This window comes from Gossypium arboreum, chromosome 1 (genome assembly GCF_025698485.1).
Source record: "Gossypium arboreum isolate Shixiya-1 chromosome 1, ASM2569848v2, whole genome shotgun sequence".
Classification (NCBI taxonomy): domain Eukaryota; kingdom Viridiplantae; phylum Streptophyta; class Magnoliopsida; order Malvales; family Malvaceae; genus Gossypium; species Gossypium arboreum.
The window spans coordinates 57,764,776-57,779,930 of NC_069070.1; the positions used below are offsets into that span (position 1 = coordinate 57,764,776).

At 39.4% G+C, this 15,155-nt stretch overlaps 1 protein-coding gene across 1 annotated transcript; it reads left to right on the forward strand.

Moving 5' to 3' along the window:
• The first annotated feature begins 324 nt into the window (after window positions 1–324).
• LOC108482685 (uncharacterized) lies at window positions 325–1,809 on the forward strand. The gene is made up of 2 exons (XM_017785805.2): window positions 325–505; window positions 1,448–1,809. The coding sequence occupies exons 1-2, from the start codon at window positions 325–327 to the stop codon at window positions 1,807–1,809; spliced, it is 543 nt and encodes a 180-aa protein (XP_017641294.1).
• Window positions 1,810–15,155: the final 13,346 nt, after the last annotated feature.

Genomic DNA, 15,155 nt, shown 5'->3' on the forward strand with positions numbered 1-15,155 from the left:
AATTAAGTGCGCCACTTGACGTAGGTTGTTATGTTATATATATATATATATCTTCGAATTGTTGCGACATTGTTTCCTATCAAAAGCACTTGACTAACCGTGGTATAATATATGTAGTGAATTAAAAAATTCAATCATGATGTTGGCTCAATATATTATACATAAACAACCCAAAATAATCTGATGGAAAATGGATTGCACGTCTCAAGTAGTGCCGTTCCATTCCTACTCTTAAACTATATATATATATATATATATATATATATATATCAAAAGGAAGTACGTTCAAAAGAAAGAAAAAGAAGAGTGGAGACAGAAATTAAGATGGCAAGGAAGGTGTTGATGATGTTAATTGCGGCCTCACTTTTAATGGGATGCAGCTTTAATGAAGCAGTAGGCACGGTGGTTGCTGGTGTCCAAGTTATACATCTGGGTGGGAAAGTCATGTGCCAGGACTGCACCAAAAGCTACGGAGAATGGACTCATGGCTCTCAACCCATCAAAGGTTCTTTCATTTCTTCAACTTCATATTACATTATATTTTGTTTTTTCTTTCTAATTTCAAAAACAAATTTGGCAAAGTTTGATTTCTTTTATCCAAATACTAAACCTCTATTGGTTGATCCGAGTCCCTATAGCCCAAATAAGCTTGGATAAAATAAATTTTACATCTGGAAGGTTGAGTTCAAATTAAATAATACAATATTTTAATTATAATGTATTTATATATTAGGACAATCTTTTTAAATATCTCATAATATATGAATAGTGAAAATGGATAGTGAAGTCGAGTATGGTCAAATTTAGATTTCGGTATGATTTTTTTTGCCTTTAAGAATTAGGCTGCAAATGATTGGTTTACCATGCACTTTACTGAAAATGGAGATCTAGAACACATGCTTTAAGGATTTGGCATATTTTAGTAATATTATTATTAATGTTATACGTAAGCTGAAATCACTAATACCATTAAAATTTTGGTACTTATTCAATATGTTTTTTTTCCTACAAAATTTAAATTGTGAGTATAAATTGAATTTTTTAAATGACAATTATTTTAATTATCATAACTTTATGTTTTTATTAGAACAACCATGATTTTCTCAAACTCTTAAATAAAAAGATAAAAGATATTTTAATGTACTTGAACCTATATTTTCCTGCACGATAATAATGACAATATCAAACGAGTTAAGGTTAAGTCGGCTTAACTCCATCTTTTAAATAACAAAAAAATTCAAGCTTCATAATTTTTTTTAAAAAAAATTCACGTAAGCTGACTAACAAAATTCTTTAACTAAGTGACTTGGATTAAAGCAACATTACTAATGACCAAATTATGAAAAATTAAATCCAAGTTGAATATAATACATGAATGAAAGTCATAATTCACAAGAAATAAGGATGTAATCTCTATTTTTGAAAATTTAAAATTAATGATTTGCAGGCGGTAAAGTATCAGTGACCTGCAAGGATGATAGAAGTAGAATCATATATTATGCAAGTGATGAAAGCGATGAAGAAGGGAATTTCAATATGGCTGTCAACAAATACATAAATGGGAAAGAATTGCAACCAAAATCATGCTTAGTTAGGTTAGTGTCTTCCACACATCTTACTTGCAAAATTCCGACAAACTTCGCCGGAGGAATCACCGGCGTCAATCTCCCGGTCAAGCCTACTGTTCTGTATCGTGATTTGGTTAAATATCAACTCGGCATCTTTTTCTACACTACTCCAAGGTGTGCTAAACCAGCTGCCGGTGACACCCATGATTCCTTTGATTGCGATACAAATAATAATTATTAACATCTTTTTGGGGAGAAATAAAATTTTATTTTTTAATCAATTTCTTTTTTTTTGTTGTCTTTACACCTTTTAATTGAAAGAATAAATAAAATTTTTATTGAGGTCGAAGTCAAATTTGTTATTGTAATGCCATCTACTTCCGTTAAAAATTTATATTAAATTTTGATTCTACTTTGTATGCTCTGATGCTGAAATTTGCAAAAGTAAGCTGATATTTGGTACCACACCAAATTAGTGATTTAATTATGAATTTCATGCGTTTAAAAAAATGAGTATATTTTGTTAGAATTTAATTATGCTAATTTAAGATAATTAAAAATTCATCAAATTGGATAATATTACCATTACAAAAGAAGACTTTAACAACTAAAATTAAAGAGAACTGAAAATATTTTATTTCGCCACCTACTATAATTCATTTTGATTATGTAACTTTAATCTAACATACAAAATATTTATAAGGTAGCTTAAACATGTTGAATATTTGCTTGGTTTGAAAATAATATTCTTATCATAGCTAATTACAAGTACGACTCTAACCTTGAGACTTTGCCTCTAGGTCGCCCCACTGTAAACATATTACCACGAAGAAGTAAATCTGCTTGAGCACGGCGGATTCTAGCCTGGTCCCTCCACAAACTCTTGAACTTCCTTTATTACCTACGATAAATAATAACATATGTGTAAGTTTAAATGAACTTAGTGAGTTTTTATAACTTTTATCAGCACAACGTTAACCAACTTTTACTTCATGGCTCAACATTCGTATTTGTATTGTTTGTAATAGGATGGTTCATCGATCTCATTGCCATAGTATTTGCACCACATGAATTGGCTCACTTGTACTTGGTTCACTATCCTCAATGACACCATTGCTTTTCTACTTGCTGACCTGATGTCAAATGTAGTAAAAATTTCGTATTATTTATGCACTTAAAGAGCTTGTTTTCTAGCACTTTTAGTATTTATTATTACATTTTCAGTATTTAGTAACTAGTGTTAAAAGTTAATAAAAATAAGTGCTTTTAACACATTTTATGAGTGTTGTGAACTATTAGGCTGGCACGGGCCTTACGTAGTTCTACTTTGTGTAATTGAATTTGTAGGATGATGAAGTATAGGCCTAATTGACGTAGGAGTAAGGGACGAGTTATGCACAAGCTTCCCGAGCCGTCAAAGGATGAAATGAACCAAATGAGGCACATTTTGCTTGTTGTGTTGCGTCATAGACCTTGTATGGTGCGACATATCCATGACGTGGTGCCCAAGTACTCAATGATATTTTCATCCCCATAATCAAATTTATACGAAAACCTAGGACGTGTTGAAGACCTAATTCGGGTTGCTAAATGTAACACTCCTAACCTGTATCCGCTGTCAGAACAGGGTCTCGGAGCATCACCGAAAATTTTCAAAATAATTTTCAGATAATTATCATAAATTACTATTCATTAATTGAAATCATTCAAAACGTCCCTCAATTGGACCCTCGAGACCTAATACGAGCATTAGAGTTGAGTGGGACTTAGTCGGGGACCTTAAGAATTTTTCGCGACATTTCAAAATATTTCCAAGGTGCAGGGCTCACACACCCGTATGGTCCAAGGGACACATCTCTGTGACCCTGCGACACGCCCGTGCTGTAGGCCGTGTTTGACCCCATGTAACTCTCTGACTTGTGCACACGGCCTTGCCACATGCCTGTGTGCTAGGCCGTGTGTTAATTAATTTAATTCAAAATTAGGTGCAGGTTTCACAAAGCCAAGACACACACCCGTGTTCTAAGCCATGTATCACACATAGCTGAGACACACACCCGTGTCTCTGCCCATGTGCTCAATGTAACGCCCCAAAAATCTAAGTATTTATTTTTGTGTGTTGTGATGCACAAATGCATGTTTGTTTCAGTGGTTAAGTGTCCTGAGGAGTATTGGAGAAGTCCTGAGTTCAATTCTTGGCTTGTACTAAATTTTTTTCTTTGTTTGAAATAAACCTATCTCTAGTCAGTAAAGCTCTTAAATAAAATTTGGTAAGGTATGTTAGAAAAGAGCCTATTGGCTTAGGAGATAAGTGGCGTGTTGATGAGGCTAAAGGGCAGAGGTTCGGATCCATGTGGGGTGGTAGAGTGTTTTTATTTTTGCTCAAGTATGGTGGAGGTGTTTTAGGTTGGTCGAAACTCTGAGGAGTTCGAAAGAGATTCAAATCGGTAGGTTGAGAGATTGTAGGAGTGGATTATGGGAGGTTGAGAGGAGTGGTAATAGTTGGCTGAATGTGGGACTCCCCATTGTGCAAATTCGGTCATCGGACCTCTTTTCCCATAGTGCCGAAATTGTGCTCTAGTTGCTCTCCATTTTGATAACTTTTACCCTTTTTGTTCTTCTCTTCTTTTTGAATATTTTTGTTTGGTGGCTGAATAGTACTTCTCGGGGTTGACCTATTTTGGTTTTACTTTTCGACAGTGTGCTTGGTTGGTTGACTTTTTTCTCCTTCTCAATTCTTTCTCCTCTTCTTTTGTCTAGGCTGGATACTCCATTACCTCTGTAGCCGAACTTTGCTTTGATTCCATCGATCTCTTTCCCTCCTTCATTTACCGAACCTTATCTCTCTCTTAATTTTATCCTCATTTACCTTTCATTCAATCGGTTTCTGTTGGCTAAATATCAGTTGGTAAGTCTCTGTGTCTTCTTTTCTTGATTATGGTGTTCTTTCAGGTTTAAGTAATCCTCGAGGAGTAAAGGAGTTCTCTAGTGCTGTAGATACGATTGGAAACTTTTTGCTCGTTCTTGATCGAAGGTAATATCATTCATCGTGATTGATCTGAACTAAATTATGTTGGCTTGGGTTGGTATTGGCCAAATGCCTTTTTCTCACTTTGGGATTTGCGTTTTCTATAGGCTAATATATGTGGATTCAAATTGCAAGTTTAAGCAACATGAGTAATGAATCCGTTTAATGTGCAGATAACTATCAAGGAGGTTGTTAGCAATATTTATTAGTGTTTTGGGTAGGCTGAAACTACACTCATTCAATCAAGGCGAGTATCGGTGTGTCTTTGTGATGAGTGTTTGATCGTGTTATTTCGTGATAGGTTTTAAATATTTATAATTAATCGTTCTTGAAACTAACTATTATCGCGATGTGAGCAAGTGTACCTATCGAACAGTAGTATAGTTTTAGCAAGACCGGATTGTCAAACCCAAAGGAACTAAAAGTACTAGTAATGACTGCCTTTTTATTATCTAGCCTAAGAATAATGGGGTTTTGTTTTTAACTAACTAATTATCTAAACTAAGAAATCACAGTAAATAGAATTGGGGAATTGCTTTTGGGAAAAATCGATTGAATGAAGACAATACCTAAGGAAAAATCCACCTAGACTTTACTTGTTATTCTGGCTCCGAATCGAATAATTTATTCATTCAACTTATTCCATAGAGATCCCTAAGTTGTGTTATTATCCCAATTCAAGACTAATAACATCTAATCCCTAGATTGAATAACTGAGACTTTTCTCTAATTAACACTCTAGGGTTGCATTAACTCGATCTATGGATTCCCTTATTAGGTTTGACCCTAATCCGGTAAAATCTTGTCACCCTATGTCTAGGCGCGTAATCAACTCCGCTTAATTATGATAAATGTACTCTTAGCCAGGGTCTATTCGTCCTCTGAATAAGGGCTTATCTTGAATCAGTATTCTAGGATATCAAAACAAGAATTAAGAACACATAAATAAGAACAAGTTAAATATTTATTATACGATTCAGAAAATAATAACAAGATTCGTCTTAGGTTTTGTTCCCTTAAGGTATTTAGGGGATTTAGTTCATAACTAAATAAGAGAACATCTCAGAAAAATAAAGAATACAAAACATAAAGAAAACCCAAAACTCCTGAAGGGAAATTGAGGAGAGATCTACAGTCTTGATGATGAATCCAGCTTCTGAGATGTATCATGTAACACCCCAAACCCGGCCCAGACATTATGGCCAGATCTGACGTGTCACATGGACTTACGACTTAGTACGCATTCGCTGGTTTAAGTGATTGGGGTGGTCTTTGTAAAAACAGTGGTTGAATGAAAAGCCTATTTATCAATATTTAGGCTATCCATTTGTTGTGCTTATTGAGTCTTGAAAACGTTCATTAATTTTGAAAACCCGTGCAACCTAACACTAGCAGTTTCGTCATAGTATAAATATAATCAGAAAATAAAACCATAGTGGAAAAAAAGAAATTTAAATAGCGGCCTTATTATAACTTAAAACCCAAAATTTAATTAGAATATAAAAATAATAAAAATAAACTAACTTAGAAAAACCAACTTTGCAGATGATGTGGCCACTCCGAATCCCTCACAGCTCCAAGCCCACTATGGTTAGGGATTTCCTGCAGAGATGAAAATAAAGGGTGAGTTCGGTAAACTCAGTGTGTAACATAACCCAACCATAGCCCAAAACAGATCAAACCTCAGAGTCAGACTTATCTGGGTCTTGGCCCAGTACAGAAATCAGAATGAAACCCATAGGACCATAGCATATACAGAGCAAATATATCATGAATGCATAAATCCCAACCCAGAGCCATCCATAACACCCCCGTACCAGCCTTACACCATGTGGGGAGACTACTCGACCCACCCAACCGCTACACACTACAAAAATTACGGCGAGGCTGCCAGATATTGTGACGAAGTCACTAGATACAGATATTGTGGCTAGGCCACCAGAACAGATATATATATATATATATGTGGCGAAGTTACTAGATTGCAGCGAGGCTGCCAGATATTGTGACGAAGTCACCAGAACAGATATATGTGACGAGGCCACGGATTGCGGCGAGGTCGCTGAATGCTACCTCCATCAATATAAACCCATGTCCCATGCAATGAAATAATATGTCATGGCATACGATATAGAAACAGAACATCATGCTTTTCAAAAAATAACCCTAGGGTAAAATCGTAATTTCGCATGCATAAGGGTATTTCATAATTATTACCTATTGCTAAGGTTTCATGCTCATTCTAACGTTTACCAAGTAATCAAGTACTTACCTCTTCTTTTTATCAAAGTGGGCTGTTGGCCCATTGGCGTTTCGCCCATTAAGCCCAAAAATACCGTTGTACGAAAATGCACACTCGCACTCTAATCATCCAAATGCACCATATTCATTAACAATCGTCTCACGAGCACTCTTGACGTCATGAGTTCACAAAATACCAACGTTTCGGTATTTCGGCTTTTACCGATTCAGTCTAAGGGAGGGTGTCGTTTACACACCTGGTTGATGACGATTAATGATGATATCTCCCACGCGATAATCCTACAATCGATCACTAACACATTAGACTTATGAATTAATGATAACTAACATAAATCCACGTCAACTAACCCAATCATCACACAAGTTAGTCATTTATGTACGAGGGGCAAAATAGTCATTTTACCCTCCAGGGGTAAATCGGTAGTCCTATCCTACAGGGGTATTTTAGTAATTCTACAACTTATCTACTTGGGCCTACGAACCCATTGGGACCACATGGCCCATTTCAGCCCATCGCGCCTGAAATAGCTGTCTTACTGCTGGAGTAATGAGAAATACACACCTGTTAGGAGACTGCAGTTAATCCACGCTCCAAACACTCTTAGCTGACACCCAACCCAAACGAGCACGTCACAAAGCGAAAGGGATCAGCCAAGAAAGGTATGCCTACTCTCCTCATGGTTTGCTCTATGTAAAGCCAGCTCTCCATCTACTCTTATGTTAGCTTCCCAATGTGGGATCCCTCCATCACCAGAGTTTAAAACCAACACCAACTCTTGCCGTCCCAACATAGCAAAATAATCAACCTTTGCGTGCTAAGGGATTCGAACCAAAGTCCTCTCACATGCCAACCCACGCCACTACCACTAGGCCATCAACTCATTTGTGTCATAAATCCAACACATTAAACTTTAAAGCGCACCTACTTGCTTCCAGATTTATTGAAAAGAAAAACCAAAATATATTGCAAGAGCCAAGACTTGAACCTTGGACCCCTTGCTTCCTCTATGGCGTCACTTCCTTGTCCCCTAAGTGGCGCCACCTTGCCACTACACCACACTCCTTTTTGTGTCATCTTTTACCCCTTTACTCTTAAAAGCCCAAACGCCAATTGCATCACCTGTTCATGAAATTAAAATTCCGAAGACTACCACGAATTTAACTTAAGTTTGGGCCTTCCAAAGGCCCACTAACCTACTAAAATATATATTTTAACCAACCATAACACACACAAAGTTTAAGAAATCACAGAAACACAGAAAACCAAAAAATTGGGGCGTTACAACTCTACCCTTCTTAAAGAAATTTCTTCCTCAAAATTTTACCTGAATCAAACAGATGAGGATATTGTTGATGCATCGCCACTTCTGGCTCCCAAGTAGCTTCCTCTCTGCCATGATTACGCCACAGCACCTTTACTAGTGGAACTGATTTCCTCCTCAAAATCTTAACATCTCGATCCAAAATCTTCACAGGCTCTTCCTCAAAAGTCAAGTCTGTTTGGACCTCGATCTCTGCAACAGGCATAACATGAGTAGGGTTAGAACGATACTGCCTTAACATGGAGATGCGAAAGACATCATGAATCCTATTCAACTCTGGAGGTAGTTCCAACTGATAAGCGACTGGACCCACTTGCTTAAGAATCCGATAAGGCCCAATGAACCACGAACTTAACTTGCCTTTCCTCCCAAACCTTAATATTTTCTTCCAAGGCGAAACCTTCAAGAAGACCATATCACCTATGGAGTACTCAATTTCTTGGCACTTCAAATCTGCATATGACTTCTGTCTATTAGATGCTTCCTTCAACCGGTCTCTAATCAACTTGACCTTATCCTCAGTATCTGCCACCAACTCAGGTCCAAGAACCTGTCATTCACCCAACTCGGTCCAACAACTAGGTGTACGATATTTTCGCCCATACAGTGCCTCATAAGGAGCCATTCGAATACTTGCCTGATAACTATTGTTGTATGCAAACTCTGCCAACGGTAAGTAATCCTCCCAACTGCCTCGAAAGTCGATAACGCATCCCCTCAACGTGTCTTCCAGAATCTGAATAACCCTTTTCGACTGAACATCAGTCTGAGGATGAAAGGCTGTACTAAAGTTCAACCGCGTACCCAACGCCTCATGCAACTTTTACCAAAACCGAGATGTGAATCTAGGATCTCGATCAGAAATAATCGACACTGGCACTCCGTGAAGTCGCACTATTTCTGCCACATACAATTTGGTAACTTCTGAAGTTAATAATCAGTGCGGACAGGTATGAAATGAGCAGATTTGGTCAACCTATCCACTGAAATGAGCAGATTTGGTCAACCTATCCACAATTACCCAAATTGAGTCCTTCGTCGACTGTGTCAAGGGTAACCAACTCACAAAATCCATGGTTACCCTCTCCCACTTCCAAAGTGGTACTTTCACTGGCTGCAAAAAGTTCGAAAGGTAATTGATGTTCAGCTTTCACTTGCTGACAAGTTAGACATTTTCCCGTAACTTCCGTTACCTCTCGCTTCAATCCAGGCCACCAATACAACTCCTTTAAGTCGCGATACATTTTACTCCCTCCAGGATGCATAGCACACAGACCTCCATGAGCTTTTTTCAGAATTGCTTGCCTCAAGTCAGAGTCCTTCAGAATACAAACTCTACCTCGGTAACACAGAACTCCCTCACTGTTCAGTCCGAACTTAGAAGTATTCCCATTCTTAACCTGCCAAAATCGAGAAACTAGGGACTCATCCCTCGATTATTTTTCCTTAATCTCATCCACCCAGGTCGGCCTAACTTGCAGTTCTGCTAACAGACTACCATCGTCATACAGACTCAAACGAGCAAACATGGCTCACAGATCAGATACAGTTCTACGACTTAGGGCATCAACCACCACATTAGCTTTGCCTGGGTGATACTCAATCACGCAGTCATAATCCTTAAGCAACTCTATCCATCTCCGCTGCCTAAGGTTTAGCTCCTTCTGAGTCAGCAAGTACTTACGACTCTTATGATCTATGTATATAATACACCTTTCTCCGTACAGGTAATGTCTCCAAATCTTAAGCGCAAAGATTACTGCTGCCAACTCCAAATCATAAGTAGGATAGTTAACTTCATGTGGTTTAAGCTATCGCGATGCATAAGAAACCACTTTACCCTCTTGCATCAGCACACAGCCCAACCCTACATGTGATGCATCACTGCATACGGTAAAATCTTTTCCAGACTCTAGCTGAATCAGTATAGGTGCCTCGGTCAGAACTTTCTTCAGCTTCTCAAAAGATTCCTATTGTTTCTCAGTCCAAACAAATGGTACTCCCTTCCTTATAAGCTTTGTCAAAGGCGCTGCCATCACAGAAAATCCTTCCACAAACCTTCTATAGTACCTAGCTAGACCCAGTAAACTTCGAATTTCTGACACTGACATCGGTGGCTTCCATTCCAGAATCGCTTCAATCTTTCGAGGGTCCACCTTGATCCCTTTAGTAGAGACAACATGCCCCAAGAAAGTTACCTCTCTCAACCAGAACTCACACTTACTAAATTCTGCATAAAGCTCCTTCTCCCTCAGCACTTGCAGCACAATACGAAGATGCTCATCATGCTTCTCCTTAGTTTCAAAATAAATCAGAATATCGTCGATAAAGACGACTACGAATCGATCCAAGTATGGCTGGAACACTCGATTAATCAGATCCATAAATGCCGCAGGTACGTTCGTCAACCCAAATGGCATAACCAAGAACTCATAGTGACCATACCGAGTTCTGAATGCCGTCTTGTGAATATCCACCTCCTTAACCCTCAACTGATGATACCCAGATTGAAGGTCAATCTTGGAAAATACTGAAGCTCCTCTAAGTTGGTCGAATAAATCATCGATTCTCGGTAGTGGGTACTTGTTCTTAATCGTCAGTTTGTTCAACTGCCGATAATCGATGCACATCCGCATTGACCCATCTTTCTTCTTTACGAACAACACTGGTGCTCCCCACAGAGACACACTTGGTCTAATGAAGCCTCTATCCAATAACTCTTGAATTTGGGCTTTCAGCTCCACAACTCCTTCGGTGCCATCCTATAAGGTGCAATGGACATCGGTGCCGCTCCAAGCAACAAGTCGATTCCAAACTCAACCTCTCGGTTTGGGGGCAAACCTAGAAGCTCCTCTGGAAAAACATCTTGAAAATCCTTGACGGTTCTAACTTTATCCACTATCAGATCCTTAGTTTTCGATTGGCTTACAAATGCCAAATAAGCCTCACATCCCTTTTGAATCCACTTCTCGGCTCTCAATGCCGACACCACATTAGACAGATAATCCCTACGCTCGCCTATCACCAAAACCTCCTCATCCTTTGTGGTCTTTAACATTATTCGCTTAGCAGCACAATCGATAGTAGCCCTATGCTTAACAAGCCAATCCATTCCCAAAATGAGATCGAATTCTCCGAAAGGTAGCTCCATCAGATCTCTAGAGAAAACTTTTCCTTGAGTTTCTATAGGCTCATCTTTATACAGTTTATCTACCCTAACTGAGTGACCCAAAGGACTTAGTACAGATACCCCACTCACTGTCTCCTCAGAGTGCACACCCAGCGACCCAGATATAGCACATGCAACATATGAATGGGTAGATCCAACATCTATCAACATAGTGTATGGCATACTGGAAATCAGAAATGTACTAGTTATGACGTCAGGTGCATCACCCTCCTCTCGACGATGAGCTGCATACACCAATGCCGGTTGACGAGCCTCAGCAAATCCAGCACCCCTGCCAGGCGCTCCTCTTCCTCGACCGTTTCCATTACCACCTCTGCCTTGCCCACGTCTTCTCGAAAACTGTGGTCCACCCCTCACTAGTTGAGCGACCCTCTGCTCTAAAACTTGAACCTGATCTGGTTCCTGGGGACAATCCTTAACCCTATGCTCCATAGATCCGCATCGGAAACAAGCACCAGAACATTTTCGACACTCGCCCATATGCATCTTCCCACAATTCTTACAACCCTGCGGTCTAACAACATTTATTGGTACTACTTGAACTGGCTCCATTACCCTTGCTCTCTTAACATTCCTGTTCATACCACCTGAAAGTCCTGAATCTCTCCTAAAATGGTTCCGATCTTTCTCACGATTCTGTCTTTCTGTATGCTTCACTTCCTCAGCTATCTTAGCTTTCTCCACTAAAATAGCGAAGTTACGCTCCCTCTGCAGAGCAATCAGTACCCTAAGTTCATCTCTCAGACCATCCTCGAAGCGTACGCTACGCTCATACTCTGTAGCGACAATCCCAGAAGCATACCGGTTTAGTCTCAGAAACTCAGACTCATACTCAGCCACTGACTTACTCCCTTGGACCAGGTTCAGAAATTCTTTTCGGTGAGCGTCCACGTAACTAGCCCCAACATACTTTCCTTTGAAGGCTGTCTTAAACAGCTCCCAAGTCACACTGTCAGCAGGAGTTCCATCTCTCACCGTGAGCCACCACTGATAAGCCTTATCCCTGAGTAACGATATGGCTCCCTTCAGCTTCTGCTCCATAGAGTAGTCCAGATCATCCATAATCTGCTCTGTGGCTTCTAACCAATACTCAGCCACATTCGGAGCTACACCAGATACACCTCTAAATATCTCTGCTCCATTGGCCCGGAGCCGCTCAGAAATAGACCCCCGAATTCTGTTTCCTGTACTTGCCCCAGCAACCCTTTCCAAAACTCGGAGCATTGCCTGGGATAGAGCATCGACCCCAGCACCTCGATCATGAGACTCTACCTCCATTTTCGGTGGTACTGGTGCATCTGCTGCCGGCACATGTCCTGAAAATGAAGATTTAGCCTGAGCATTACCTCGGCCACGTCCACGGCCTCTTTCACGACCTGATCGTGTACTCATTTCGTATTATCTAATTAAGAATTTTATGAATCAATTTAATATTCCACTGTTTATTACAGATGTCTTATGAATAACAGTAATTCAGAGTTTGAGTTTGTTTCCTTTTACGGTAGCCTAGCTACAGTCTCATTCTACTTATCAGAGTTTCTATAGTTCCAGTGTTACCCTAACTAAAGTACCATGATAAGGTTTTGTACAAGCATATGACAGATATTTCAGAAACAATCAGAAAAGCTCAGAAAACTTACAAACTTGGGCCAGAGATTCGGTGTGCCACCTTCTAAAAAACCTAATTTTAGAAAATCGATTTTAATCTTTGAAATCATCTATTTGTAAAAAGAAATATTGGAAACATTCTCAAAAATAATTTATAATCAAGTTCCAAAAAAAATAATTTTTGAAAACCTTTATTCAGTGTTTCTTTACAAACTCCTGTTTTTAAACCCGTTCCACAGCCGAGTTGTTGCAACTTGGCTCTAATACCACTAAATGTAACACCGCAAACCCGGCCCAGACGTTATGGCCAGATCTGACGTGTCACATGGACTTATGACTTAGTATGCATTCGCTGGTTTAAGTGATTGGGGTGGTCTTTGTAAAAACAGCGATTGAATGAAAAGCTGGTTTATCAATCTTTAGGCTATCCATTTGTTGTCTTGTTGAGTCTTGAAAACGTTCATTAATTTTGAAAACCCGCGCAGCCTAACACTAGCAGTTTCATCATAGTATAAATATAATCAGAAAATAAAACCATAGCAGAAAAAAAATTTAAATAACGGCCTTATTACAACTTAAAACCCAAAATTAAATCAGAATATAAAAATAATAAAAATAAACTAACTTAGAAAAACCAACTCTGCAGATGATGTGACCACTTCGAATCCCTCACAGCTCCAAGCCCACTATGGTTGGGGATTTCCTGCAGAGATGAAAATAAAGGGTGAGTTCGGTCAACTCAGTGTGTAACATAACCCCACCCTAGCCCAAAACAGATCAAACCTTAGAGTTAGACTTATCTAGGCCTTGGCCCAGTACAGAAATCAGAATGAAACCCGTAGGCCCATAGCAGATACAAAACAAATATATCATGAATGCAGAAATCCCAACCCAGAGCTATCCATAACACCCCCGTACCAGCCTTACACCATGTGGGGAGACTACTTGACCCACCCAACCGCTACACACCACAGAAATTGTAGCGAGGCTGCCAGATATTATGACGAAGTCACTAGATACAGATATTGTGGCTAGGCCACCAGAACAAATATATATATGTGGCGAAGCCACCAGATTGCAGCGAGGCTACCAGATATTACTTCGAAGTCACCAGAACAGATATATATGGCGAGGCTACCAGATTGCAGCGAGGTTGCTAGGATGCTTCCTCCATCAATATAAACCCATGTCCCATGCAATAGAAATAATATGTCATGGCATACGTATACAGAAACAAAACATCATGCTTTTCAGAAAAAAATAACCCTAGGGGTAAAATTGTAATTTTGCATGCATAAGGGTATTTCAGTAATTATTACCTATTGCTAAGGTTTCATGCTCATTCTAACGTTTACCAAGTAATCAGAAGTACTTACCTCGTCTGTTTACCAAAGTGGGCCCATTGGCTCATTGGCCAGTTTTCGGCCCATTAAGCCCAAAAATAACATTGTGCACGAAAATGCACACTCTGCACTCTAATCATCCAATACACCATATTCCTTAACAACTATCTCACGAGCGCTCGCACGCTCGTGAGTTCACAAAATACCAACGTTTCGATATTTCGACTTTTACCGATTCAGTCTAAGGGAGGGTGTCGTTTACACACCTGGTTGATGACGATTGATGACTATATCTTCCACGCGATAATCCTACAATCGATCACTAACACAATAGACTTACAAATTAACGATAACTAACATAAATCCACGTCAACTAACCCAATCATCACACAAGTTAGTCATTTACGCACAAGGGGCAAAATAGTCATTTTACCCTCCAGGGGTAAATCGGTAGTCCTACCCTATAGGGTTTATTTTAGTAATTCTACAACTTATCCACTTGGGCCTACGGATCCATTGGGGCCACATGCCTATTTCAGCCTATCGCGACCCGAAATAGCCGTCCTACTGCTAGAGTAATGAGAAATACACACCTGTTAGGAGACTGCAGTTAATCCGCACTCCAAACACTCTTAGCTGACGCCCAACCCAAACGAGCACGTCACAAAGCGAAAGGGATCAGCCAAGAAGGGTATGCCTACTCTCCTCATGGTTTGCTCTATTTAAAGCCAGCTTTCCATCTACTCTTATGTTAGCTTCCCGATGTAGGATCCCTCCATTACCAGTGTTTAAAACCAACAACAACTCTTTCCATCCCAACATAGCAAAATAATC

Bases quoted from the DNA above. Each gene is read 5' to 3' on its own strand.
- LOC108482685 (XM_017785805.2), top strand. From the start codon at position 325: ATGGCAAGGAAGGTGTTGATGATGTTAATTGCGGCCTCACTTTTAATG. The intron at 506-1,447 runs GTTCTTTCATTT...AATGATTTGCAG, and splicing joins TGGCTCTCAACCCATCAAAG to GCGGTAAAGTATCAGTGACC.